The 26,800-nt window shown below is 55.6% G+C and overlaps 2 protein-coding genes across 4 annotated transcripts in view; both read right to left on the bottom strand.

The window, feature by feature from the left end:
- The window catches only part of FLT4 (fms related receptor tyrosine kinase 4), a 46,932-nt gene extending 32,785 nt beyond the window's left edge, over positions 1 to 14,147 (bottom strand). For all 3 annotated transcript variants that reach the window (XM_052684801.1, XM_052684800.1, XM_052684799.1), the window contains exon 1: positions 13,926 to 14,147. In XM_052684801.1, coding sequence (XP_052540761.1) covers positions 13,926 to 13,983 — 58 coding nt within the window. In that variant the 5' untranslated portion in view covers positions 13,984 to 14,147. The remainder of the gene's footprint in view (positions 1 to 13,925) is intronic.
- Positions 14,148 to 15,753: 1,606 nt separating this feature from the next.
- LOC128081516 (E3 ubiquitin-protein ligase TRIM62-like) lies at positions 15,754 to 21,771 on the bottom strand. Its single transcript, XM_052684831.1, is given in 7 exon segments — positions 15,754 to 17,423; positions 17,543 to 17,658; positions 18,390 to 18,409; positions 18,810 to 19,043; positions 20,614 to 20,709; positions 21,231 to 21,620; positions 21,622 to 21,771. Coding segments are annotated over 7 exon segments (1,551 nt in total). The 3' UTR covers positions 15,754 to 16,878.
- Positions 21,772 to 26,800: the final 5,029 nt, after the last annotated feature.

Here is a 26,800-nt window from a genome sequence, read left to right on the forward strand (position 1 = left end):
TCTGGGGATACAAGATAATGCAGAAGAAAAGCTTTGATGACTGCAAGACGAGTGAACAAACTAACCAGAGAGGGGAAAAAATAGAGTTGTGAAATGTGAAAACGTGACTCAGGTAGACGCTAAATGCTAAGGAAGAAAGGAATGCAATAAATATGCTGCTAGCTTGATCTTTATAGACGTGTGAGGTTTGTGCAATTGCAGTCTGCTCGGGTCTGACTCCTTCCTTCATACCATTTAAATCCATTTATCAATCACAGAGTAACCTGGCAGAGCAGCAGCAACGCCACGTGAGGCCTCTCCTCCAAAACCAGCGCCAACAGACACAAATCTCCTCATAGCAGAGCCCTGCCACGCTCTGCGGGACAGCCTCGAACGTGCCCTCAGCAACCAGGGGCATCAAATGGCTGCCAGTCCCCGGCACCACCAGACCTTGGAGGGGCAGTGCTTAGAGCCACGGCTGCTGCGGGGGCTGCAGAGGGACGTGCAGAGCAGCACTGCCGGGCTGAGCCTGCCGCCCTTCTTCTGCCCGATTGTTCTCCATTTCCTTCCCGCCCGCGCGTGGCTCTGCAGCAGCCATCCCCATGGCTGCCCCCATGGCAACGGCAGGACGCAGGCCATCGCCACCCACCATCTCCATCGCCCTCCTCTGCCTGCATGGAGCCCCGCTCGCCACGGCTGGTCCCGCAGGCAGCCATCAGTGTCGTCAATGAGCCAGCCAGCACTGCAGCCATTGCTTGGTGTTCAACCCGCCTGTGGGATCGGTGTCACGGAGGATGCTCTGCTTCCAACTCCCCTTCCCCAGTGCAGGGGACTGGGGATGTCCCACACAAAAATGTGCCCTGTGGGCTGTGAAAATAAACAAGCGCATTTTTGGTCAAATCCCTTCGAAATGTAACAAGGTTTATTAAAAAAGGCGGGGAGGAATCTGACCACTAAGCTGCACTTCCTATGAATGCCGGACACAATTATCCCCCTGCAAACACTGTTCTCCAGATGGCCACAGCCTGTCAGTGCCCCACATCAGCAAGAAGGCGACAGACTCAGGCTTGCCATGGGGCTGGGCTGGTTCCCTGAAAGCTCATCTCAAAACCTTGGCGCCACGCAAAGCCCTAAACCCATGACCAGGAATGGTGGGAGCCATCACAGCTGATGGCAGACAAGTAACCCCTGCGTGCCTTCACATGCCATGGGGTGACCTGCTGCAACCAGCGCCGGGGGGTGGAGGGGAAAGGATCTGTGCAGGTTGAGGCTGCGGGATTCCTGCAGATGCATCCTGTCTGCGGCACTCCACAAGTACAACAGGAAAAGGAACCACGGCTCCCTCTGAAAGCACCGCACTTTGGGGATGGGGATGCTCCCGTGGCCAGTGCAGGGCTGGGCCCTGTGGCTACCCAGTCCCCCCCCCAACTATTCTCTGTGGCCATCCAGCCACGTCCCCAGCCTCTGGCTGGTGGCAGCTTTGGGGACTTCCTGCGCAGGTGCCCACAGTCACTAATGGCACCCAGCACAGGCAAGGCATGCGCGGAGCTATCCATCTGCAAAAGCATCTGCAGGGCCACAAACCTTCCCCAAAATCACCCTCCACCCCTTTCTGTGCTCACTAGCTGGATCCACCCCCTGCTGCACCATCCTTCCCCGTGGGAGGGGGTGCCCCATAAGTGCTGATCTCGGCCGTTAAATCTCCGACCGGCACACAGATGGTTTGTGTCTCCGGCAAATCCCAGGGTGCGAGGGAGATGTCTCCAGAGCACTGAGAGTCTCCTCTTCTCCCAGTCCCTCCTTCCCCACCTCCAGCCCCCATGATGCTTTATCTCCTCGGCCTGAGGGTGCGCACTGAATTGTGCCCTTGTGCGGGGAGAGCATTAATGTAATTAAAAAGGCATGCGGCAGCCCCGGCAGGCTTTGTTTTTTCAAGATGGTTTCCAAGCAAGTTGGCAGTGGGATATTAAAATAAACAGAAGGGGGATTGATGGGATGCGGAGAGAGGAAGCAGGATCCCACAGCCGCTCACACCTTGTCTAATTTCAGAGAAGTGCACTTCCCAGCAGTTTCTCTAGCCTTGATCTCTCAGTACACAGCTCTGAAAGGGGCAAGGCTGAATCCTCTCCTTATCACTGGCGGCTCCATCATTTTCCCCAGCCCCTTCCACCCCTCTTCCCACAGCCTGCAACCACCACAGCTCTCAGCACAACGGTAGAGCTACCCATATGGTGTGCAGCCATGTCCTGCATCCTAGGGCCTGGCTGGGAAGCCATGCTCCCCCAGGAAGAGTTATCCACCCTAGAGTGCCCTGCTGAGGCTGAGCAGCCTGCAGGAAGCCCTGTGCCGGATCCTGCTTCCAAGCCCCCCCACACCCCGCAGCCCCTCTGTGCTTCCCCTTCCCTCCCTCTCTGCTGAGTCGGCCCCGCTGACTGATTAACGGGGCGCCTTTCCGGAGAGGCGTTTTGTTCACTCTGTCCTTCTCGCTGACTTCCTTCCCCAGTGCTAGTCCGGATTGCTCTTGCTGTAGCCACCATGAATCCCCAGCTAAACACATCTTGTGCTCCTGCTGCCAAACTCACTGCCTGGGGGTTTTGTGATCGAAGCCAGACAACAACACGCATGCAGCAAAGCTCCCCTGGACACACTCTAAGTGCTTTTGGCTCAATTCAGCTCTCCCTTCTTGCTCAATTCCTCTTTCCCTCTTCCCTTTGCTCAAGAAAAGTCACCCGGATCCTGCTACTGCTCTATCTTCACTCTGGGCCTGGTGCTAGCAGATAGAGTGATGCAGCTCCTCTTGCACAGCATCTCCTGTTTTTCTTGGGTCTCATCCCCAGCCTGAACCCTTGGCTGCCCCAAGCTCAGACCCTCTATGGAGGCTCTCCCTGCACAAGCAGGGAAAGGCACGCACTTAGCACTATGGTGCATGATGACATGTCAATGTCAGCAAATACCTGCTCCTGGCAAGTCAGTGACAAAATACCAGATGGCAGCTGGGGAAACAGATTGAACAACCCTTTTTGATGCAGAAGAGGGGCAAATCACTTCTCTGGGTTTCCAGGTTAGGCCTATCAAATCAGCAGCATTTGCCTTCAGAACTCCACATGCACTATTTGTCCTTGCCCTGCAGATCCTAACCCTGGCACACACAGGTGCAATCCCCCTGCTCTGCCCCAGTCACCCCTTCCCCACACAACTGCCTGGAGACAGGGGACCTAACTCTAACCCACACACAGAAAGTCCACACGCCAGGGGGAGAAAGAACCACACAAGCATCCTGTTGCAGGGCTGAATATCCCGCATGGAGCAGCTCCTGCCCACACTCAGGGCAGGCATCCAGCCGTTGGCTGGAGCAGCAAAGCACAAACATCATGCTCACAAGGAGCAAGGAGCTGGCAAGAACAAGGGGAGGATGGATGCATGGCAGGCATCTCCTCCTCTTGTTTTGCAGAGAGGTGTGATATCACATACAGATGAGAAATGAATGGCCATGGGAATGAAGCGTTGGGTGTTTTCTCTCCAACCTGACAGCAGGCAGGAAGAGCCCTAAAGCATGGTGAGAATAGACACTGAAACAGAGCGGCCTCTGCCCCAGGACTCCAAGCAGGGTGCTGTTTCCTTGGCCATGGAGATTTACATCCATGGAACTCACCTCCCTGAAATATCATCAAACACAAATGTGGTAGAGCTGTGCCCTCACCACTCTGCAGATATTCACAAAGCATCAGGTGCTCCTTTGCTCCAAACAGGTAACAAAGACATGAAGGGATTCCTGCAGAGGTCTCCTGCAAGGGAGTCAGGAGATTAATAACTACAGGATTTCAATCAACGCTCACAGCGTTGTGTTGAGCATCATTAGCACATGCTGGAGCCTTTAGCGTCCAACCCTACAGCACAACAGCCCTGTGGCTGCAACCCAAACAGCTGCCATAGCCTCAGTGCTAGCACCCCAGGGTCTGCTTCACCTCTCAGTGTTCATAAGCTTTAAGTAACTGGTTATTTTTTATTGGCAAGGCACACAATCCCATAATCCCTGCACTGATGGGAAGTGAAGCAAAGCTGCAAACCCTTTGGGTTCCTCCAGCTTTTAGACTTGCACGCCAGGGGCCCTATCAGGAGGCAGAAACAGAGGAGTTCAACACAGGGTGCAACATGGAAGCACCCAAACCACCGCGTGCCACTGCTTCAGGCATCCAGCACGGGCACAGCCACCCATGTGCCAGGAGTGGCTGCCACGCTGTGCCCTGCAGCATCCCCATCACACAGTGTTTATCTGTCTGCCTCTCTCCGCTCCCCCCGCAGGAAGCACTATCTCACCATCGCCCTGCTTGCTCCAGCCCGGTTTCCTGCTCCATCCTGCCAGGTTTACCCTGCTTTTTCCTCCCCCCCCTCCCCCTGCCCCATAGCTCTCAGGCCATGTTTGCATTTCTGTCTCCTGCCGTCTTTCCTCTCCCTCCCCCCGATGCTCGTTCCCCACTCCATCCTCCCCAAGAGGCTGCGTCCTGAGCCAAAGTTAGCCTCTGTCAGGTACCTCGCGTCCGGCCCGGGGCAGCGGGTCAGCCGGGGCCACCCTGCAGACCTCCTCCAGGATCTCTGCTGTCAGCAGCCTCCCCGTGCCCCGGGGGAGCGGCTGTTTGCTGCTCTTGCTGGGCCAGGGATGCTCCCGCACATCACAGCCCGTTTCCCCACCAGCCCGCCCTTCGCTGCTGGCCAGACACCGCTTTGTTTGGTCCCTCGCTCCCTGGATTGCTCCAGGTTTGTTGGCCGCCCGCTCCTGCCCGGAGAATCTTTTTCCTGCTTTTGAGATAGAGGATGCTCCAACCATCTGTGTGTTTTATTTCCTTGTAGAAACTAACAAGCCGAGGATTGTTTCCTCTCCCTGACATTTCAGAGGGCAGCTCTGGCACAGCGGGACGCACAGCGCCTACAGACAGGAACAGCCCCGTTCTGCCCAGAGGATTCACTCTTCAAGGGCCAGAAAGCCCCAAATATGCCAGAACAGGCAGCTCCCACCTTGCCACCACCTCCACACAGCCCTGCTTAGCATACACAGCCACCCCTCTTCCAGCGGCCCCTATTAACTGCATGGCTAAACCCTTGTAGAACTCAATTAAAACTACCCTCCCACATCCTAAAGACTGTCAGGTTGCTTCTCTTCCTACTTTAATTAACTTCTTTCCAAATCTCATCCTGCTCATGTTCTCTGCCCTGCAGGACGTGATTGGTGTGGCGCAGAAAGAGCAGAGGGATCAGACGGCTTTAGGGGTGGGAGACAGAACCAGCACCATTTGTTGCACCTCTTACCTGAAAGGATGTGATGGATGCACAAGTGAGGTACCAGACTCGGTACCATTAACCACATCCTTACCACCAGTTGATCCCTGAGCCATGCTCAGGCGAAGCACCCTGTGAAGAGAGCCGGAGCTGGGCCAGCGGGAGGGCAGAGCTCAGTGAGGTGGCATCCACCTCTCGATGGGAGATGCATCTAAGTGGAAGTCAGGGGAATCCCCAGGGCCACCACTAAACGCAGAGAGAAAATGGCAGTGGCATTTGGAAAGAAAATACTCAAGTTGAATGCTTGCTTTTTGCTTGATGTGCGTGGGTTTAATTGCTGGCCTTTGGAGTTTGGCTTTTGCCAAGACTGTTGACTTGTGGATGAGCTGAGCAGGTCAGCAAAGCAGTGCCCAGACAGCATCAGGGTGGGCTTCTCTGGGCACCTGCAAGGCTTGCAGCTGGGCTGGGAGGCATCATGCCAAGAGGAGAAGCCCTGCTGCTCCATCTCCCCACCCCTGGGGTTTCCATCCAGATGTTTGCTACTTGGCTGCCAGCAGAAATCAACACAGAGCCCTCCAACCATGCAGCTGCCCCAGAGCTGGCAATGCCCACCCTGCTCCACAGCACAACCTGTCCTCAAGCTGCCCTTCAGCTGCTGAGTGCAGGAGAGCTGATGAGCAGGATGAGTGGGGGAAAAAACAGTTTTGCAATTAGGCGATTATCTTAGAATCGTAGAATCACCAAGGTTGGGCCTTGGAAAACCTGGATTCAGTTCTCCATATGTTCCAGGCTCCCTGTAATGCAGCCTCTGTGCACCTCTAGCCCTACCTGTGAAGGGGGCAGATCAGCAGGAACCGGGAAAAAATATACTCAAGGAAAAAAGGAGGAATCCTTACAGCTCCTGATGAAAGATAACATGGAACAAAGAAAACAGATTTATCCTAGAGTCATTGCAATATTAAAAAGCTCCATTAGATGAAGACTGGTCCAGAAAGCAGGAACCACAAGCAAAGGGCAGGAGGAACATTAACTTCCTGCTCATCAAAGCCAGGTTTTCAAGCAACAAGTATAACCTAAAAATAATCATAATGAAAAAGCAGAGGGAAGAGTGGTCACGGGCATGAGAGCACGCTGCTGCCTGGGGAGCCCAAGCACAGAGCCCTCCACGTGCAGTCTCCATGTGCACACCCGCACGTGTGCACAGCGCATCCGCACAGCCCCTCTGCCTCCACCACCAGGGTGGGCACGGGGGGAGGCAGGAAGATTGCAGGGATCTGCTTCAAAGAAGCATTCGTCACCGGGGGAGACGGCGGAGGAAGGAAACCTCAGGTACGAGGTCAGACATGTAAGCGGGGAGCGCTGCGGGAACAGCCGAGCGATCACTGCAGACCCAAGAGCCCCCCTCCCATCCACGAGCAGGGAGAATAGGAATTTCAGCCTGAAAAACACTGCAGCACAGTGGGCTTTCTGCCACCCCTGAAGGCAGCTGGAGCTGGCCAAACCCAGAGCCTTCCCTGACGTGGTTAATAAAAATCTGACTGCTCTCTGCGGGATCCCCAAGAGGAACAGGATTGGAGAGGAATGCAGTGATGTTCTGCCTGCACGCGGGGCTCTGCTGGGCTGCTCTTCACACCAACGAGGCAGCAGGTCCTGCCTTCTTCCTGCCAGCCCTGTGGGGTGCCCAGGGTGCGGTGTGGACACGCTCTGGGTTTCTCTTGGCACACAGCTGTGCCCACAAGCCAGGACCTGCTGCAGTGGGAGATGATAATCATCAGCTCTAAGAGCCAAAGTGCATCAGGGCATCCGCGTCACTCGAGATTAGCTGGCTGGTGAACATCTGCACAACTCGCTCTCTCCTCACCTCCTCCTAACACCCCTCATGCAGATATGAAATTCATCTAACTCCCTTCCAAGAGAGGCTGAGTTTGAAATGTCACACTCTGTAGATCACAACAGGACTCCTACGATGGAACACCCAGCCCAAAAGGCAGCATTAGGTTGTGGTGCTATTTGAAGGCCAGCAAGCTACACCATCTTATGCTGCTTTTAAAAATAGCTTCCAAGGGGGTTACAAACTCCATAACAACCCAATTACAAAGCTCTACCCAGAGGTTAACAGTTGTTTTCCCATTCAAAGGTGCTTCCCTTCCGCGCAGCCCAGCGGGCAGAGCACGCAAGCAGCCCGATGGGAAGGAAGCATTGACACATGCGAATGACTTCCACTGGAGAAGCAGAGTACCAGCAGGGGAATGGTGCTAAGGAGACCACACGCCACTTCCTCAGCTGTTGCTGCCTGGTCACTGCCAGGTGCCCGCAGCCTCACAGCGCGATGGGAAGGCATTGGCTTGGGATCATTCTGCAAGGCAGCAATTGGTCCAAGGGGCTGAGTAGAGGTGTGGGCAGGGGGACCAGAGTCCCTCTACAGTTTCACCATGGGCACCTCTTCTCACTCGTACAACTCTCCTAAGTTCACATGGGGCCCTGTTTATTTTTCTTTCTTTCTTTTTTTAAACCTACTATTGTACTAAGAAGTGTTTTTCTTTTGGAAAAGGTGACTGCGGGGCCAACACCGCACGGAGTCTCCTGCTGCCTTCCATCACCACCATAACCCCACGGCCAACACTTATCTGCAATGAAGGCAGCTTTGTGTTCCCACTGTCATATAAAAGGAGACCCCGGCGCTCCCTCCTGCCCCATGCATTCTTCGAAATGCCACCCAGGCCTTGTCAGTGCCCTGACCAAGTGGCTCCTCTGTTCTGTGCACTGGGACATCCCGGGGGGGAAGAGAGGATGGACAGCATATGCCCAGATCCCATCCCAGTGTAGAGCCCTCAGGCTAGGTGGATGTTCCACAAAGCAACACTGGGTGACTCCATTTGCAGCACAGCATCACCTGCCCCTTATCCCATCCCAGCACAATGGCCCTGCACTGCCCCCCCATCAGCTCAGGGACACCCATGGTGTGAATACGAGCATCTCTCATAGGACGCCCCGCACCACAACCGCTCCCCACCATTGAACCTCTACTCTTAGCTTCCCGAGGGCTAAATGCTGCAGCACCATGATGGGATGATGGCCACTCAGAGCAGATCACAGTGGGGACAGCTCAGCTTGGGACAGCCCACGGCGAAGTGATGGATTTCTACAGGCACTCGGTGCCGTCACCTCTGCTGGACGCTGTTTCTTTGCTGTCATCACTCTGAGCTGGCAGTTTTCAAATCCAAATACAAATCACAATTTGTGCCCAACCTTCTGCCTTGGTAGATATCAAGATTTACTGCTGTCCCAGGAAACTGTTGACTTTACCCTTACTTTTGTCAGTATTTATTATTTTAGGTCACCACATCCACCATCCATCTCATCAGATGGCCGTATTTCAGAAAGAGGGAAAACAAGTCGCAGGCAGAGGGCAGAGCCCTGGAGCCAGTCCACAGCACACACACATCTGCATGGACACACACGTGCTTCCCCAGCCAACGTGGGTCCCACACACCCTGCCCACATGGGGAAATCATGCTGGGTTTGGGATGCTCCTTTGCTTCACCCTGCCCATCTCTGAGCAGCTCCCCAACAAAAACTCTTCAACACCATTTCGAGGACGGCACGGAGCATCTCCAAAAGACTCCTCTCTCCCCTCTGGCTGCAGGCCATGGGGTAGGGCACTATCCTCAGCCTTGCTGTGACTGCGTCCGGGTGAGATGACGGCTGTGGCAGGAAGGTGCTGTGGGAAGTTAGCTCATGGGAGTTAGCTCACACTGCTGCAATGTTAGCGTGTATCACGCGGGGAAGTGACGCCAGGAGCAGCATGTGTAACTTCAAACAAACAATTTGCACCGTGCACTCTGCTGCTTTTTCTGCCCCGGAACCCGGGAGGATGCCAAAGCCCTGTTATCCCTGTGGGGATTGAGCTGAGCCCTGCTCTGGGGGCAGAAGGCAGGGGCTCCTGCTGCTTCCTCCATCCACCAGGCTTGTGTGCATCCGTGGCACTGGCTGTGGTGGATGATGGGATCAGAGAGGGCGATGCTCAGAGGGCACAGAATTGTAGTAGTTTAAATATTCCTCAGCTAAAACAGAATTGGTCAGACACACATCTCGGAGCTCCTGGTGCCCCAGGGAACACTCTCCAGGCAGCAAAGGAGCAGTGATCCCTTCTCATGAGCCCTGCACACCCCATGCACAGTGATGTCAATCTGCGTGCTGCACAGTCAACCTGAGAGTCCAGTGTCCACACGGAGGGTAAGGGCTGCTCTGCTTAGGTCTCGCTCTTTAAAAAAATACAGTCTCTCTGTACATTCTGCCCTTTTAAAATACATTAATTGCCATGGAAACAATGCTCTTATTGGTATGGGAGCAGCCTGCTGGCCTCCACAGATGCAAGATAAAAATCAATGAATACATTGAAATCCAGGCTTCACTTCGGGACCTTTTGTGGTTTTGGGGCTGGTCACCGTGGGCACACACATGAGAAGCTAACAGGATGCCATGTCCTATGGAGACAAAGCAGGATGCAACACGCAGTGACATCTGCGCTCGGTTGGCGCAGCCCTGCACGGATGGCAGTCCCAGTGCTGATGCCTGTGCTCAGCCACAGCTCCTGGTGCTGCTCACACCCCGCTCCTGGCTGCCATTCACACCCCCGCTGCCAGCAAGCAGAAAACCTTGCCTTCACACCAAGCAGCGCCCAGGGGAAGGGCTGTGGGTGCCCTCCGTGCCCACGGACATCCCAACCCAGGGCCAGCATTGCCCTGCTCCCCACTGTGCCGCCCAGCTCAGTGCTCCCCGTGCTGTTATCAGGCAGTGACAGTTTCCGCCATCAGATTCCTCCTGTCCGTCAGGAAAGCTAAATAAGGAACATCGTTCAGGCGGCTGCAGGAAGAGGGGAAATGCAGGGACATCCGGCCCAGCTGCCAATTTTTCCTTTCCCATGAACCACCACTGACCTCCGCCAGGGAGAACCTGGACACCAAGCCTGACACTGGCACTGCACCGTTTTGCTTAACCCTACCCTGTGCTACAAAACTGTCACCATCACAGCACCACGTACACCATGCTGTGGGTAGAGAACCGCCGTGCATGGGGTTTTGGATGCACCAAAGGATCTCAAGAGCATCACGGCACTGTGCTGAATCCTTCCTTGCACACACAGGCAGGTCAACTCCCACCTTTCCCCTTCATCTCTGCTCACTACACAGCTCTGTCCATCGGTGATGGGGGATGGAGACAAGGAGGGTTTGCAGCCATTCTCACACCCTGCGTGGGGATACCCCTGGTTTCTTGCTGCCTTTCCCTGCACAGGCGACTTTGTTTGGTCGCTCTGTGACCAGATGGAAGAGAATGCACTCCGATGTCTCATGCCATTCCCCACAGCCCTGCCCCATTGCTTGGAGCCTTTCCAAGACCCCCTGCACTGATCCTCCCCATTAGCACATGACGTCCGTCCCACGGCACCTCCACGCTTGGCCTGAACACTGCTCACGCTGGGAGGCGGGGGCAGAACCACAGCAAGAAAAACAATTAACACGTGGGAGAAGCTGTAAGGTGAAACACAAGTCACTGCCTCAGACCTGTTTCTGATCCCCCAGTAGAGAAAAGACTCCAGGACAGATCTCTGTCTTTAAAACCAGGGGGACTTTCACCGGGATCCTCCTCGCCCAGTTGAGCGCAGGCCATCTCTGCGCTCACAGTGAGCACCGCAGATGGGCAATAACACTTGGTGCTGAAAGCATCACAACTATTCCAACCAGAGAGAAAAACCCCCCTGGGGCCCGGTGAACCCTCTCTTGTAACAACATGAAACGAGAAACAAAGGTCTGGGATAACCAGAGGCAATAAAACCCTGGAATTAATTTAACCAGTTACTAGATGCCAATGCAGCTGCGGCAGCATTTCTTTTGCTGATGGATAAGCTCAGCTCTGGTGCAGGGCACAGTCCTGGGCTCCTCCACTGGACCCTCCTGAGCCAGTGCGCCCTTGTCTGGGTGGGGACATGCAGGAACAGAGATGCTACCATACGCCTCAGCCCCAGGTGACACTGCACTCCTCATCTCCCCACCACAGTCACCCACAGGGAACCACCGCGCTGTGATTTTGCCTGTCCTGCCCAGCGGAAGAGCTCTGCGGTGTTGGGCTGTTTCTCACAAGGAAACCACAACCACTCCCTGGGCAGTGAGATCTGGTTGGCACGAGTCACCGAGCTTACTGCCATGCCTGCAGCACCCCCTGGGCTTGGTGCAGCCTTGGGTAGGATGAATGTGGCATAAATACGCAGCCTCCCAAAACTAGGGTCCCTGAACCTTTGCCCCCATTGCTTGGTGCTGTTTAATCCAGCAGCCTGAATGCAAAGGTGCAGGTGATGCTCACTCTGTGGGCACACCCACAGGGCTCATGCTGCTCCCCAAAGCCACCAAGGGCTGAGAATCCATTAAGGATCCCCACCTTGAGGCACCCTGAGCACCACAGGTGCATCGCACAGTGCTGGAGAAGTGGCAGCCTGGCCCCAGCCCTGCTGCTGCTCCCATGGGATCCCGCTCTCCTTTCCCTCCCCAGGAACTGCCCTGAGAACAGCCTGTTCCCTCCCAGAACACCTGCCCTTCCCACGCCTGCCCTAGAAAATGCTGTTGGGCTGAGAACCCCCTGAGGATGGGGATCTCACTCGGAGCCGACGGGCAGCATGGAGTCTGAGTGGGTCCCTCCTGGATGGGGTCATTTTGGTGCCAAACATCAAACTGAGCTCAGCCACCATTCTCCCCGCAGCAGTATACACACAGGCAGCAAGCTGCAGGCTGGCATGCCCAAGACAAATCCCAGGACAGGGAGAGCAGCCCATTCCTCTGAGGTTTTCCTTGAGCAAATGGTGAGGTCACTGGTGCCCCCTCCCCAGCACCGCCATCTCAGCCCCGGCTCCGCTTCACCACCAAGTGACTGGGCTGAACCAGAGCAGGGCTTGCTGCACGCTCCTGGGTTTTTGCATGAAAGGGTGTCGCTGAAACGGCCCATGTTTATTGCTTGCCATAAAGCAAGTGCTCCAAATCCCATCTGCAAGCATAAACGTTGCTGCTGGCAGGGGCTGGCCGTGCACCCCGCTGGGAGGTCTGTGTGCTCTGAGGAGGGCAGCAGCAGCTGCCAGCGCCATCGGCTCATGTCCTACACAAGCACGGGCCCTTCCTTCACACCATGGGGTCACGGTGCAGGAGCGGGGCAGGGCGTGAGCGATCCCACTGCTGTGCATGGAGGCTGACCCTGGGATGCTCCACCCTGGGGTCACTGTGCAGCTGGGGCACAGAGAGCCCACCTCCTCCCACCGTGCAGAGCAATGGGGTGCAGCACCAGGATGGGCTCTCCGTGTCCCAAACCAAACTGTTCCACCATCCACACACGGAGCAATCTTGCACTCACATCCCTGTTTCTGAGGGGAGCAAATACTGACATGTAGTTGGGAGCATCGAAAAATTGGTTTCAGGTACAGCAGGACAGAAGGCAGAGATAATAGATGATCTTTAAGGTCACTTCCAACCCATGCCATTCTATGACTCTGTCAGAGGAGGTACGGTCTCCTGCTTGAGCTCCACATCACCCTTCTGTGCTGCACTCATCAGGCAGCACAGCAGAGCTCCAGAGCAGCGTGCAGCCCTGAGTGAGACCTACACAGAGCCCCACACTGCTCCCTGCACCTCGGGGAGATGGAGGGATTTGGCACAGCCACACACCGCTTTGCAGACCGCTAACGAGAGAGCTGTGAGCAGCTGTGCCACCCGCAGCAGGTCCCCTCCTGGAAATGGAGCATCCATATCAGTGTGGGCACGGCGTGCTGGCTGTGCCAACTGCAGCTGTGCGCCCATAGCCCGCTCTGAACCCCCACACCCAGACCCACAGCCTTCCTGGTGAACCAATGCTACCGCTGACAGTGAGTCACTGAGCTGAAGGCTACAAAAATTCTATCTGAGCCCCTGAATTTGTTCCCCTGCGTTCTGCCCGCATTACCGACTTCCCATTGGTCTCGTTTCCATCTGCAGCACTTGACTCACACCAGTTTCCTAGGGCTCTGCTGCCCCATCCCTGGTGTTGCCACCCGGTCCGCACCCCACGCTCACAATGGAACAGCAGCCACCTGCCCCACGCCACAGCCGCGGGGCTCAGCTCGCCACCCTCAGCCTCTCGCCAACCCCCCGTCCTGGGGGAGTCCAAGGCGGGCCACAGTGACCACCACGAGGAGGGTGGGCAGCGGGCAGAGCGGTGCACAGATCCCTTCCTCCTCCTCCTGCCCTCCTCCCAGCACTACACCCGGCGCTCGGAGCGATGCCTCTGCCTACGAACAATAAAGGAGGGAGCGCGGGTTGCCCTGCAGCCGCAAAGGAATCCCCACCGTAACACTCCGAGGACGTTTCCCCCCCTTGCACCGCGCACACCCGCAGCCCCGGCGCGGCGTCACAGCCGTCGGGAACAGCCGCGGTGCGCCCCATCGGGGCGGTGAACAGCGGCGGAACAGCGTGGGGAGCGGGACAGCCCTAAGAACAGTGCCTCCTTGTATCTCCGCGGGACACCTCGGAACGGGACACCTCGGAACGGGACACCTCGGAACGGGACACCTCGGAACGGCCCCGTCGGGGCAGCGGCACCCCCCGCATAACCGCAGGTGCCCGGTGCAGCCCCGCATCGCGCCCCGCAGAGCTCACCTGCCTCCGAGACAATGCCGAGCCACAGCCAGAGGGGCAGCGTGCAAACTCTCTTCATCTCCGGAGCTGCGGGCGGTTCGGTGCGGAGCGGTGCGGAGCGCCCCGCACCCGAGCTCTGCTCCCGGCGCTCCCCAGCTGCGGCGACGCGCGGCGGCGGGCAGGGAGGGAGCACCGGGGCCGCTTCCTTTTCCTCGGGCCGCCCGCCGTCCTCCGCCGAACCCCGCGGGGCGCCGGGCGGGTACGGGGCGGGGCGGGGCGGTACGGGGCGGGCAGCGGGGCGGCGGGGAGGGGGTGCTTGGGGGCTGCACCTGCGGCTCCGAGCAGCGGCGGGGGCTCACGGCTGTGCTCAGCGCATCGCCACGCGTGTGCCTCCCAGCCCCGGGGGTGCACACCTTGCGCGTGGATGCGCGCAGCTCCTATCTCCACGCCTGTCCGCGCGTTCCCTGGAAGCTCACACCTGTGCACGCGCGGTCCTGCACCCCCGAGGGCACACCTGTGTGCAAGCAAACGCAGCTGTTCCTGTAGGGACTATGGACCACCCTCCTGCAGGCCGTCGACACGCACCGGCAGCAGCTGTGCTGCTCTCAGCATCCACACATACCCCTAAGCACATACAATAAATCCTACTGCTGGCTGTGCACCCCACGATGCTCCGTGTATCTCACACACTCCTCTCCTTTTGCTCCTTTTCCCAAACCCATCTTTCACGCCACGGGGCACAGCAAGTGGATGGCAGCAGGGTGCTGGCACTGGGACGACATGGCTGTGGACATGGAGGTGATGCTGGAGCTTCAGGAGCACATTGCAGCCCCAGCCTCCTGCTCATGTGCCCTCCGAGCATCAAATGGATAAATAAACACAGCCCCACGCTGTGCCCCGCAGGGTTGTTAGTTATGCACGCTTGCAGACACCAAATAGAGAAAAAGAGCTTGAATAAGAACCATGTGCTCGTGGCTTCTAAAAGGCATGAAAACATCTTGTGTGCTCAACTGCTTTCACTGCCAAACCTGGGGAAGAAATCACCCCGTCCCTTCCCTGGAGCTGTCAGAGGGAATCCAACCGCAACCGTTATTTTATCCCAGCACCCCCGGCCTGCTGAGGGAGTCTTTAACCCCGGGAGAGCTGGATCATAGAACCACAAAATAATTAAGGTTGGAAATACCTTGAAGATCCCCAAGTCCAACCCCAATCCATCCCCACCGACCACATCCCTCCGTGCCACATCTCCATGGTTCCTGCACACCTCCAGAGGCAGCGAACCCCCACCTCCCTGGGCAGCGTTTCAGAGGAGGAAGAGCAGAGGGTGCGAGCTGTGCTCCATGGAATCCTCCCGTATCCCAAAGATAACAGATTTTGGCTCCCGCACCTCCACCCCTGCACTCCAGACACGGCACTGCACGGACCGGCCCATCCGCGATGCCGCCTAACGGCAGGACGCGGGGAGGGCTCATCCCAGCGCAACGGGGAATTTTCCATCACAAACACACGGTAACTGCACGACCAGTGGGACCTTTCCATTGTTGCCGCCCTGGGAAACAAAAGGATCCCATTTTAACAGCTCGTCTCTCTTCTGTACACGGAGATGGGCGCCCAAGGGAGCAAAACTTCCCCAAAGCAATGAGATTAAGGCACAGCAGAAGCTGCCAGACTCCGATCAGTCCAGAGCACAGCCACACAAACATTACACCAAGGTGGCACTGAGACACCAGGCACAGAACAAGGTAATCCACAAGGAAAACGCAGCTGGTTGCTGGACCAGAGACAGGTGCTTCTCCCCATCCCCAAACACAGAGTCAGGTTGTAAAGGTCACTGCTCTCACACAGAGTCTGGAGTTTTTGCTCCACAGTACTATGGTTTATTGGCAAAATGCATTTCTGAGATAATGTTTAAAGGCAGACAGTATTTACATGCAGGGTTGAGGCTACACATACAGCAGCTTGGAGCAACAGTTTCCCTGCACATAGGAGCACACCAGCCATGTCCTGGGGAGGGCACAGGCTCTCCCAGCCTGGCAGGACCAGACAAGGACATTGAATCCCAAAACACAGTTCTGCTAGCGAGCAGCGTGCTGTGGTTCCTGCATGCAGCACAGCATGGGGAGGAGTGTGTGCTACCTCAGGAGCCTGCTAGCACAGGCAGTTGGGACAAGCAGGTTTTGCTGCTCACCAGCTCTGCTTTTGGCAATAGGAAGGTGTAGGAGGTGGTAGCTCTGGCACATACTGCAATGAGCTGCTCACAGCTCGTGCAGCCACAGCTACCCACACAAAGCACGGGCAGCAGCAGAGCTGGCTGCCTCCTCCTCCCCACTGCACTCATCGCCTGCCAGCTCTGCTGTCACCACACCTCAGGGATAGCTGCCACTTCTCCTGTGGTTTTAGGCAGTTCAGAGAGGTGACTGGTTTCAGCAGCATGTGCTGCAAGCACCTGGGGTTCTGTTCTGCACGGGCAAAGAAAGCTGAGCCTCATTGAGGAGGAAGTCACAGGCTCCAGCCATCACCTTAGGCAGCACTTAGCCTCTGCTTTGACCCTTCAGAGGGATACACACAATTCCACACATCCCAGGCCTAAAATCACAGCCAATCTGCTGGGCATCCCTCTCTGGAAGTCCAAGGCTGCCCATGCCCCAGGCTGTGCTGCACTCCAGTCTAGCTAAACCCCACAGCCTCCAATCCAGGAGAAGGTACAGACGCAGGAGCCTCATTAACAAAGTTTAACGCTGGCCAAGCAGAGAGCTGTGCCGCTATCTCCAGGTTGCTGCGGGCCCTGCGCCGTGCACAGAGCTCCCTCTGCTGCCGGCAGACGGCACCTGGTTAACAGCTCTTAAACAGCACTGCAAACGCTTTTCTTGTCCACCGCTCACTTTAAACATGGGAGTGGAGGTGCAGAAGTGGCCCCAGTCCCACACTGAGGAGAGTTTCTCACAGGGGCACAGCATCCTACTCCCTCCAGCGATCACAGAGCCAGGTGGCAGATGCGCATGGGCTCTACGTTGTCCCTGCCATCACTGAAGCAGGTGCTGAAGAAGGGGCAGTACCTCTCTGCTGAGACCTCGTGGAAGGTGAAGAGATGGGACATGTCCTTAGCATCAAAGAAAGCCACGGTGCCCTCCTGGCAGTCTAAGAAGACCCCCACTTTGCGGGGAGGCCGCTGGGGAAACAGGCGCACCCAGGGGGTGGCGGTGGCCCAGTACTCCGTCTTGTTCCTCAGGCGAAGCGTCCAGTAGCCATTCTCTGGGCACAGCTTCACCTTCTCTGCCCGGTTCACAGCCTCAGCAGCCACCCCCAGGTCCCACTTGGTTTTGCTGCCCACCCACACCTCCCAGTAATGCTGGCCGCAGTCAAAGGTGCGCGAGGCCATGACGTTGACACACTGCTGGAAGCGCCGGGGGCTCCTGGGGACAGGCTGGGCTCTCTCCCGCTCTGTCACTGCTGTCAGGTCTCTGGAGAAGACCAGGTTGGGGTGGGCTGACTCAGGGTCAAAGGTGAGTGAGGCTGGAACTGTTGGAGAAGCCATGGACAGCATTTTCAGGTTACATGTTCCCCCTGCAGAGCATCTCCAGCCCCCCTGCTGCACCCCACAGCCTCAGCACATCCACCCCTCCCACCCATCTGCTCACCGGGGCAGATGGACTGCAGCATCTGCCTCCAGAAGATGTACTGCAAAGGGCCACCATGGTTGTCCTGGTAGTGCTGCAGGTCAAAGGCAGGCGAGGGCTTAACACTCACTGAAGGCCTGGGCAGAGAAAGTGGTGGTCAGTCCTAACGCTGAGCCTCCTGTGCACAGGAACAAACTCAGGAGTGCAGCAGATCATCATGCACAACAGATTTGGTGAAGACTGAACACCAATCTCTGTACCAGTGACTTATTCCCCTTGACACAGAGCAAGCAAAGCACACAGCTCAGGAGTAGAACTGTGACAGACTGAGTGGACAGAGCTGGAACTAGCACTGCTGCTTGCACAGCACTGCCCCACAACAGCTATCACCCAGCACACCCACACCATGCACAGGCCACGCTGCATCCCCCATGCAGAGAAGGGACACTTCTCCATAGCAGCACTGCTCTAGGAAATGCTACCCTCAGCTATTCTCGCTGCTCAGACAAACCTGCCCTTCAACGTCAGTTTTGCAGACCCTTGAGCAGCGAGAAACTGTGAGAAAGAGCAGAGAAGTCCAAGCACCCAAATGAAGTCTGCTCCCATTTGTAGCACGCATGGCTCTTGCACTCATCCCAAGCAGCACATCTCCTGCACAATCCCTCCAGTTGGGCTGTCTCAGCAAGCGTGTTCCCCAGGGAGAGCACTAGCGCGTGCTGCGGACCAGCCCTCATCTGACACAGCAGCAGTTGTCTGCTGAGCAGCCTGCAATGCTTTCAGAAGTCAAGATAAGAGCCCTCCCTCGTATGGTCCCAGCCAGAGACAGAGATAAGCAGAGAAATCAGCTTCTTTCATGCCAGACACGTACCTGATATCCAGGCTCTCCACCTGCAGTGAGGACCAGAGAGAATTAGCAGTCATTGTCTGTAACTCATGCAGCTGCACAAATAAACTCCCTGTCCTGACTTCTACTGTCACGTAGCAGAGGAAAGCAAGCTGCAAGGACCCCCTCCACCCTGGGGAAAGCTGGCTGGGCACTGAGGCTCAGGAGATTTCACAGGGGTGGCAGAAGGAGGAAGGCCTCTAAGACCCATCACATCCAAGGGATCGTTGTCCCCTGGTAGCCAAGGCCTCCAGACTCAAAGGAGTCAGGCAGACAATCCAGAGGGATGGCAGCAAGAGCAACTTCCAGCTACAGCCTGGTGTGTCATTTAAGACTCTCTTCATCCCAGAAGAATGTCTGGAAACAACCCTCTGCCTCCTGCCAGAGCCAGCCAAGCACGCTTACCTCCAACAATGACACCTCTTCCATGTTGCTCAGGGTTTGCTCTAGGTGCTCCATATCTCTCCGCAGCACTGCCATTCCTTCCTCCAGCTGGTGGACGTCCCCATGCAGCCGTGCCAGTGCCTGCTCCTCCTCTTTGCCTAGCTCTGCCAGCACAGCTCTCTCCTCTTCCTCCAGGATCTGATGCAGGCGAGTGAACTCTGCCCAGATCTTGAAGTTCAGCTCCCCAGATGCTTTCTGAGCAGAAGACAACAGTAATGAGTCTGGCAGTCAAAACACACAGACATGTGAGATGGCTGGGCACATTTCTCTGCTTATAGAGTCCTAAAAATCAGTTTCAGACATACCCACAGCTTTTTGGAAGAAGAATTAGACACGGACAACTGCTGAGGCTGCATACAGCCACGGGGAACACCAAGCTCTACTGATTGTTTTGCTGCTTTAACTAAAAATCTTTGCATGCAGGTAGGAGCTCACAGCCCTTTCTCACACCATCAGGAATTTGCTTAATATTTTATACTGGAGCCCTTGTGTTTTTCTGGAGCTGCCTACTTCATGGTTCAGGTTAGGATTCATTTCACATCATGCCAGACACCAAGCAGAGGTCCTGACACTGGCAACTTGCTACTGTTTTCCCCGAAATACCTCAGTTCCAAAGGGCCCTTAGTTTGTACTAGAGAAAGCTGTGCCAAATAATCTCTGTACTTACGGCTGATAAAATCCTGTTACAGTCTCTTCAGAGAGCATTTCCCCTCTCTAAGGTGTTTGATTGGCCAGTCAACCTTGTGGTGCTCTCACTACCTTCCTTTACAAGACACAGCCAATGACTTTTTCTTGCCTCTTTAAGCTTTTAATCTCTAAGAGCAATCTTAGTTCTCATTATTTTCTAGCTGAGTTTGCCAAACACACATCCTTTCTACCATCATGATACTGATCTCACTCAAAGTATGCCTCCAGCTTTACCAGCCAGCCATGGCACCCCAGCCTCTTTTTTTGCTTTAGCAGATGCTTGTGCTGACACATCAGATCAGACTTGATTCTGAAGACCTTCTACCATCAGTTTAATTGTACCTCTGAACTACTTGTTCTTTCCTTTAACCTTCCTTTCTTGTCTTTTAGTACTTCTATGCCACTCAACAAGGAAGCTTAGTCAGCCTGTGGCTGTTCTTGTCTCAGAGATCAATGATGAGCAGGCAGACCGGTACTACTCCAGTGTGGAGAAACACTAGAGAAACACCTGGGCATACCACATCCTCTCAGAGCTGCACAGTAAGTCTAAGCAGTCCTTGTAGCAAGGCCACTGCTCTCTGCAGCATCACCACCACTGCTGATCCAGCCCCTCCAGCTTTGCTGCCTGCCCTCCAGACACATAAGAGGTTTCTACAGCTTCCAAGATTCAACCCTTTTCAAAGAATCAGCCTGCTGGATGAAGAGGGGCTGCTCAAGTAGCAACACATGGACACACAGCTCCTCTGTGAATGTTAACCCAGGGATTTATGACAGAGCAAGGGTGCCCATCTAACCTCAAACTTCACTCCAAAACCTGCAGCCAGGCTGGCTCAAGCACAGGACAGCAGAATAGATAAAAAAAGGCAGTGAGGTTCAAGAAGCTTCCCTGGGCTTTGCTCTTGCTTACTCTGTCTTCACCAGTACTGGGATTACAGATGGTCACTTTCACTTCTAGAAAGGCTTCTCAGCCACTGACCAAATATCTGTTCAACCGCTGTGGCAACCCTGAAGGCTTCCCTCAGGCAAACACCCACCACCACCCAGGAGGGCACATGAAGAGTGTTGGCTCAGCAGTTACCGTCAGGCTACAGATATCTCCCTGCACTGCACGCTTTTGCTGCAAGAACTTCTCCATCTCCTTCTGATGGGCTTGTAAAGCTTCTTCCAGGCGCTTCTGCAGGAACAAGGAAAAGAAAATAATCCCTTTTCGATTTTTTGCTGCAACTCAAGAGCAAAGCCAACTCAAAGCCAGCACTGGAGGGAAGGCACAATTGGATTTCCAAAAAAGCAACAAGGGAGGGGACAGACTTTTTTTAGCAGTGTCTGTTGTGATAGGACAAGAGGAAGTGGTATGAAATGGGTGACTTAGACTGGATATAAGGAAGAAGTTCTCTTATGAGAAGGGTGGTGAGGCACTGGTTGCTCAGAGAGATGGTGGTGCCCCATCCCTGCAGACAGCCACGGTCAGGCTGGAGGGGCTCTGAGCACCTGACGGAGCTGTGGGTGCCCCTGTTCAGTGCGGGGGAGTTGGACCAGATGGCCTTTAATGGTCCCTTCCAACTCAAGCAATTCTACAAACGACTGGGACTTCCAGACCGGGATATCTGTTCGCTAAAGAAACCATCCTGCAGGGAACTGACTGCTGCAGGGCCCAGCTCCCGGAGCAGCACATCCCCTCCTCCCTTCGGGGCTCACCTGCACCTGGTGGCGGTGCTCCTGGGAGCCGCAGAGCCGCACTTTTTCCACCAGCCCGGCCAGCAGGTGGTGCGTACGGAAGGTGGGCCGGGGGAACTGCCGGCGGCACTGCGGGCACGAGGCGACCCGGGGGCCGCTGGCCCAGTACCGCTGGATGCAGGCCTTGCAGTAGTGGTGCATGCAGTCCAGCATGACGGGCTGGCTGAACAGCTCGCAGCAGATGGCACAGGTCAGCTCCTCCCGCAGGCTGTGCTCCCGACCGCCCGCTGCCATCGCTGCACGCCCGCCGCCGCCCACCGAGGCCCCTTTCTTCCTTCGGCGACGCTCGGACCTCCCGGCCGGGCGAAGAAAGTTGGGATCCCTGGGGAACCTCTGGACCCCGCACAGCCGGTCCGGCCCGCAGCCCACCGCCTCCCAACTTTGAGTCCTCGGCCCCGCGCTGATTGACGTCCTCTTCGACCAATCGCCGCGCGAACGCTCCGCCCGCCCCTCCATTCATTGGTCGGGAGCTGAGCCCGGGAATGGGGTTGGGCTTCTGCATGTGACGTGGTCACGTGTGAGCGGGCCGGGCCTCGTGGGGTGCAGGGGAGCTGCGGTGTGTGAGTGCTGCGGGGCACTGCATTGCACTGTCACAGCGCTGCAGGGCACTGCATTGCACTGTCACATGCTGCATGGCATTGCATTGCACTGTCACATGCTGCATGGCATTGCATTGCACTGTCACATGCTGCATGGCATTGCATTGCACTGTCACATGCTGCCTGGCATTGCCTTGCATTGCACTGCCCTGAGCAGTGAGAATGTGGAAACGAGCACTGGGGGAATCCATCCCTTTTGCTCAACTTGCTTCCCTTTTCCTGGTTTCTTTTGGCCCGGGTTTGCAGCTCTCAGAGCTGGCCCAGCTCCCCTGGTCCCAGTGCTGACAGAGGGCAACTGGGACCCCACCAGTGACTGGCTGCCAGCCTGATGGAACCTCACTTACTGTAACCTTTTGGACACAACCCACCAGCCAATTGCTCATGGCTCCCATCTGCCAGTTGAAAACATGCTGCCAAGTGTCCCCAATCTCCAGTTCTTGTTCCAGCACTCCTGGCATCTCCCTTCTGTCAGTGCTTCCCGCAGCTGGCACCTCTGAGCAGCCCGGCCCAAATGCCCCAGGTTGGGCCACAAAGCCTTTGTGGAGTGCATTTTTTATTGGAGCTCAACCCTGCAGGGACTGGTGTCAGCAGCACCACTAGGCATGGGGTCCAACAGATGGAGGGAGAGGAAGGGCTGAGGTTCCCAGTGTTGGCATTTCTCCGTTTGGCTTTGTTTTGGTGTAGATGGTGGCTGTGGGGAGGCCCTAAGAGGTTGGGTTGACCCCCAGCCCATGGGAAAAGATACAGAGAAGAGAGCAGCCAGCAGGAAGGAAAAAGAGAAAGGAGGAGAGAGGAGGTGAAGTGAGGTAACAGCCACATCCCCATAACGAACACGATGCATCCCTCTGTGACCTCAGCCGCGGGAACATGATTTAAAGGGCTTGGTTGGAAAAGCAAGCAGGAAATGAAGCAATGCTCGGAGATAAGATATCTTTGGATAAATAGCTGGAGGAGAAGGGTGCCCAAGGAGTGGGCCATTATTTGCCAGTATTTTTTCTTCCCATTGATAGTTGAAGAATAGTTGAGTTGGAAGGGACCCTTAAAGGCTGTCCATCCAACTCCCCTGCAATGGATGGAGTCACCCACAGCTCCATTGGGTGCTCAGAGCTTCAGGTCCAGCCTGAATGTCTCTCAGGGATGGGGCACCCACCACCACATGACTGTCCACCACCTCACCACCCGAATGATGCCAAGAGTGGAGCTGCGTGCAATGCAGGTGTCCCACTGGCCCCAAGCAGTGGGTGAACCCACACCATGGTCCTGGTGAGCACCAGGTGGAGGCGCTGAGAGGCACTGAATAGGCTCAAATCACGACTCAAATCATAGGCTCAAATCCCAATCATGGCATGGAAGAAATGTCAGCGCCATTCTGTCCTGCCTGTGTCCAGGATCTTACGGAAAAGGCTTGGGGTCAGCACGGACCAATCTATCTCATGCTACACACTCTGCACTGCAGAACTGGGGTTCCTCTGAGCTGCTGGGCTCAGGGAGAGCCAAGCACATAGCCCACTGGTGATGGCACGTGGGAAGCAGGTCCTGCAGCAGGCACAGGTGGATGATGCTGCCTCATGGTGTTTTCCCCAGGAATGCTCAAAGAACTCAGTTCTAGGGGCAGATCCACATGGCTGCTGAACTCCCCAGTCCAGCCTTGTGTAAACCATCCTGCAGGGCTGCCAGGAGCACTGCCACACCATGGTGTGACATTCCCCATGCCTGCATTCCACCGCCGCCCTGCAGCTCCCCACACCTCGGCGCCATCCACCAGGAGATTTCTGCAAATATTAACATTTCTGGCTGCCGCTTGTTTGCCTGTTTATTCTGAGCTGTGCATGAAAGCCCTCTGATGTTCCACACACAGCACAAAGCAGCTTTCCCTCCCTGCCATGAGTTGTGCCTGAGCCCTTCAGCCAACCCCATACCTGGCCCTCAGGTGATGCTCTTCAATGCTCCCCTGCTGTTTTTGGTGCTTCTGATCTCACGGATGAGAGGAAGGTCATCCTGAGCTCACCTTGCAAAATTGGCCGGACAGGCTTGGCTGCTCAAGGTGCTCGAGTGCTTTGTGGGTTATCACCCATATTCCATGGCCAGCACACAGCAGCTGTGAGATCAGCCCCGCAGTCGCAGCACAGCCCCACATGGCCTTTCCCTGGCTGGTTCCAGGCTGTTTGCTCCGTCATTGCTTGCATTAAAGAGGACCACAGAGCCCAAATCTACACAGCATCCCCAGATTGTTACATGTGAAAATCTTCAGATCATTCAGTGGAGATGAAGGGAACTCATTTACTGTCATGCAATCCTCCTATCCCAAGGGGTTTTTCTGTAGAAGAAGACCTCTCAGTGCAGCATTGCATGCAAAGCTTGAGTGATCGGACACGAGCGTTTCCCTTGGCTTTGCTATCCCAGAAGGATGCAGGTGCCAGAGGCAGCCTGGCTGAAGCCAAGCCCAAAGCAGGTTTTCACCTGTGGGGTTTTCCCATCACGATCTTACCACGGGCAGGAATTGATCTATTTCAGAGCCCTTTGCTGCCCACTCAAAGTTCACCAGCTGATTGTGTACACAGTGGGAGCAGTGCAGGTTCATCTTCCAGGGGAATAAGCCAGCGCTCTGCCTTGCGTGCCCTGCAAAGCCCTCCCTTCTCTCTCACCACCAGGGCTGGCCCTGCAAATGGTGTCACAAATGATGTCACCCCACGTGTCCCAGGAGGCTGTATGCCTCTCGCCCAGAGCAAATGTCGCCCTGAAAGAGCAATGTTTTCCCCACGGGAAGCTGAGTGCCACAGGCTGCAGCAATTAGAAGTGCAAAGCCCGATGTCCTCATGCACCTGAAATACTTCTAAAGCCTAGGGAGAAATACACCTCCTCTCTCCCCACCCCCAGAAGGATTTCCAAACAGATTTGCAAGCTCCAGACCTCTCGTGTCTGCTCCGAACTCCTCGGTGGAGGCAGAGGAAAAGCTGCTCAGTGCATAATGAATTGCAGGCACGCGCTCCCCTGAGCGGCTGTTTGGAAAGTGTCCCACGCTGCTCGTGCCAAGTGTGCTGGCCAGGGAAGCTCAGCGGTATTAGCGTGTCCCAGCTAATTAGGGCTGTGAGCTGTCCTTTTCATCGCCTGGAAGAGCTGAAAGGAGGACAAACGGAAAGCTCTGCCTTTATATGGCTTCGTGCACACTAGCACAGCCTGTGCATGCTCCGTTCGTGCCCTGGGGACACTGATGTCTCCCAGGGGGGGCTCAGTGTCAGCCCCATCCTGAGGAACCAGACTTGTGAGTCACGTTTCTGGGGGACACGGAGCCAAGATGAGTCTTGGCCAAACGCCGGGGCTGGATCTGTCCTGCATGCCAGGGTCCCATTCTCACCACACTGGGGTCCCCAAAGGAGAAGGAGAGATGCACACAAGGTCCAAAGGCTTTCAGACTTGCCACCAACCCATTCAGCACACTTGGCATTTGGGAGTGACAGGCTGGCTGCATATCTGTCACTTCATTGTGGTCCCACAGAAGGAGCAGCACCCAGCCTGGGAGGGCAAGCCCCTGGCAGTAGCACATGTGACATGGAGTGACATGGACCGCTAGGAAAGAAATCCCACAGACAGAAGGAGCACTTCAGGGCTGTCCTGGCAGGGCTGCCCCTGCTGCTCCTCCCTGCACACCCTGGTGTGGTGCATGTCACCACTGCTGTCACCTCTGGTCTCAGCAGGGAGCTGAGAATCAGGCAGTGATTGCCCAAAGTCAGCTAGGAGTCCGCTGCAGACCCGGAATCACACTCCCACCCCAGAACTCAGCCAGATTCCTGATTTATCTGGACGACGGCTTGTGTACAATGTATCATATTTTTGCAATCCCGGCTCTGAAGAGCTTATCTGACTGCAATTATCCTCTTCTGCAGAAGCTGTTTTCTAGCTGGCTCGGTACACAAACAACAAGCAACATCCCTCTAATAAATGAGGCGAGCTCTAAGCGCAGTGACTTGCAGAAACAGCAGCTGAAGGCACAGCAGGGCTGCTCAGTACCATGCTTTTCTGCCTGCACATGGGCTGGGAAGGGGTGGCTGTGCAGACCCTCCTCGGTGTCAGCCCCATGAGCCCTCTCTGTCTGCTCCCAGGAGCTGAAGCACGGTTTCTTCCTTAGGGCACAAACCCCACCAATTACTTTCCATGTGTTCTCCTCTTCCCTGGTTCCCTGACCCTCATCCTGTCCCCGTCCCTTCCTGTCCCAGAGCAGGGCAGAGTGGTTGCATCCCTGCATCAGGTTGCTCTGGTATTTCAGCAAAACCTTATCCCCACTGCTGCTCCTCCACTAATTCCAGAGATGTTCAGATGGGGACAAAAAGCAGTTACAAAATGAGAACCTGCTTTTAAATTCAGAGAGAGTGCAGACAGCTTTCTATCCTCCCTCCCACCTCTGAGCAGCTTTGTGGCTAATTTTGTTCCCAAATGCATTGCAGATTCCCAAATCCACTGCATCCGTGAACTCAAGGGCTCAAATGGAAAAGTGGATTTTGTGTAACCACAACATGCTGCTGCTTCTGAGGCTGTTCGGCAAACACAGGCTTGACACCACAGGAAGGAGCAGTGGAAATATTTTGGTTACGTGCAGGTGGGATTAAACAGATGCTTGAAAAATGAAAAGCTGCTTTTTAAGTGTGTCAGTGTTGCAGCTCCAGATGAAGCGGGTTGAACTGGAGCATCTGGAAGCCTTGGTAACAGATTTCTCAGCAATTTCTCCCCAGGAGCGATCAGATAATGTGCCTTTCATGACAGCAGCAGAGCTACAGAGTGCAGCTGGCTGCAAGGTGTGCAGAGTGAGGACCTGCCTGCTCACAGAGACACGACGCATTGTGGGCCGATGAAAAGCATCCCTCTGCTCTGCCCTATTTCTTGGCTTTTTGACATCATTTTCACTCTCCGGAGCACAACGTTCATTATTGAATTCTC

This window comes from Tympanuchus pallidicinctus, unplaced genomic scaffold, assembly GCF_026119805.1.
Source record: "Tympanuchus pallidicinctus isolate F22 unplaced genomic scaffold, pur_lepc_1.0 scaffold21, whole genome shotgun sequence".
NCBI lineage: Eukaryota > Metazoa > Chordata > Aves > Galliformes > Phasianidae > Tympanuchus > Tympanuchus pallidicinctus.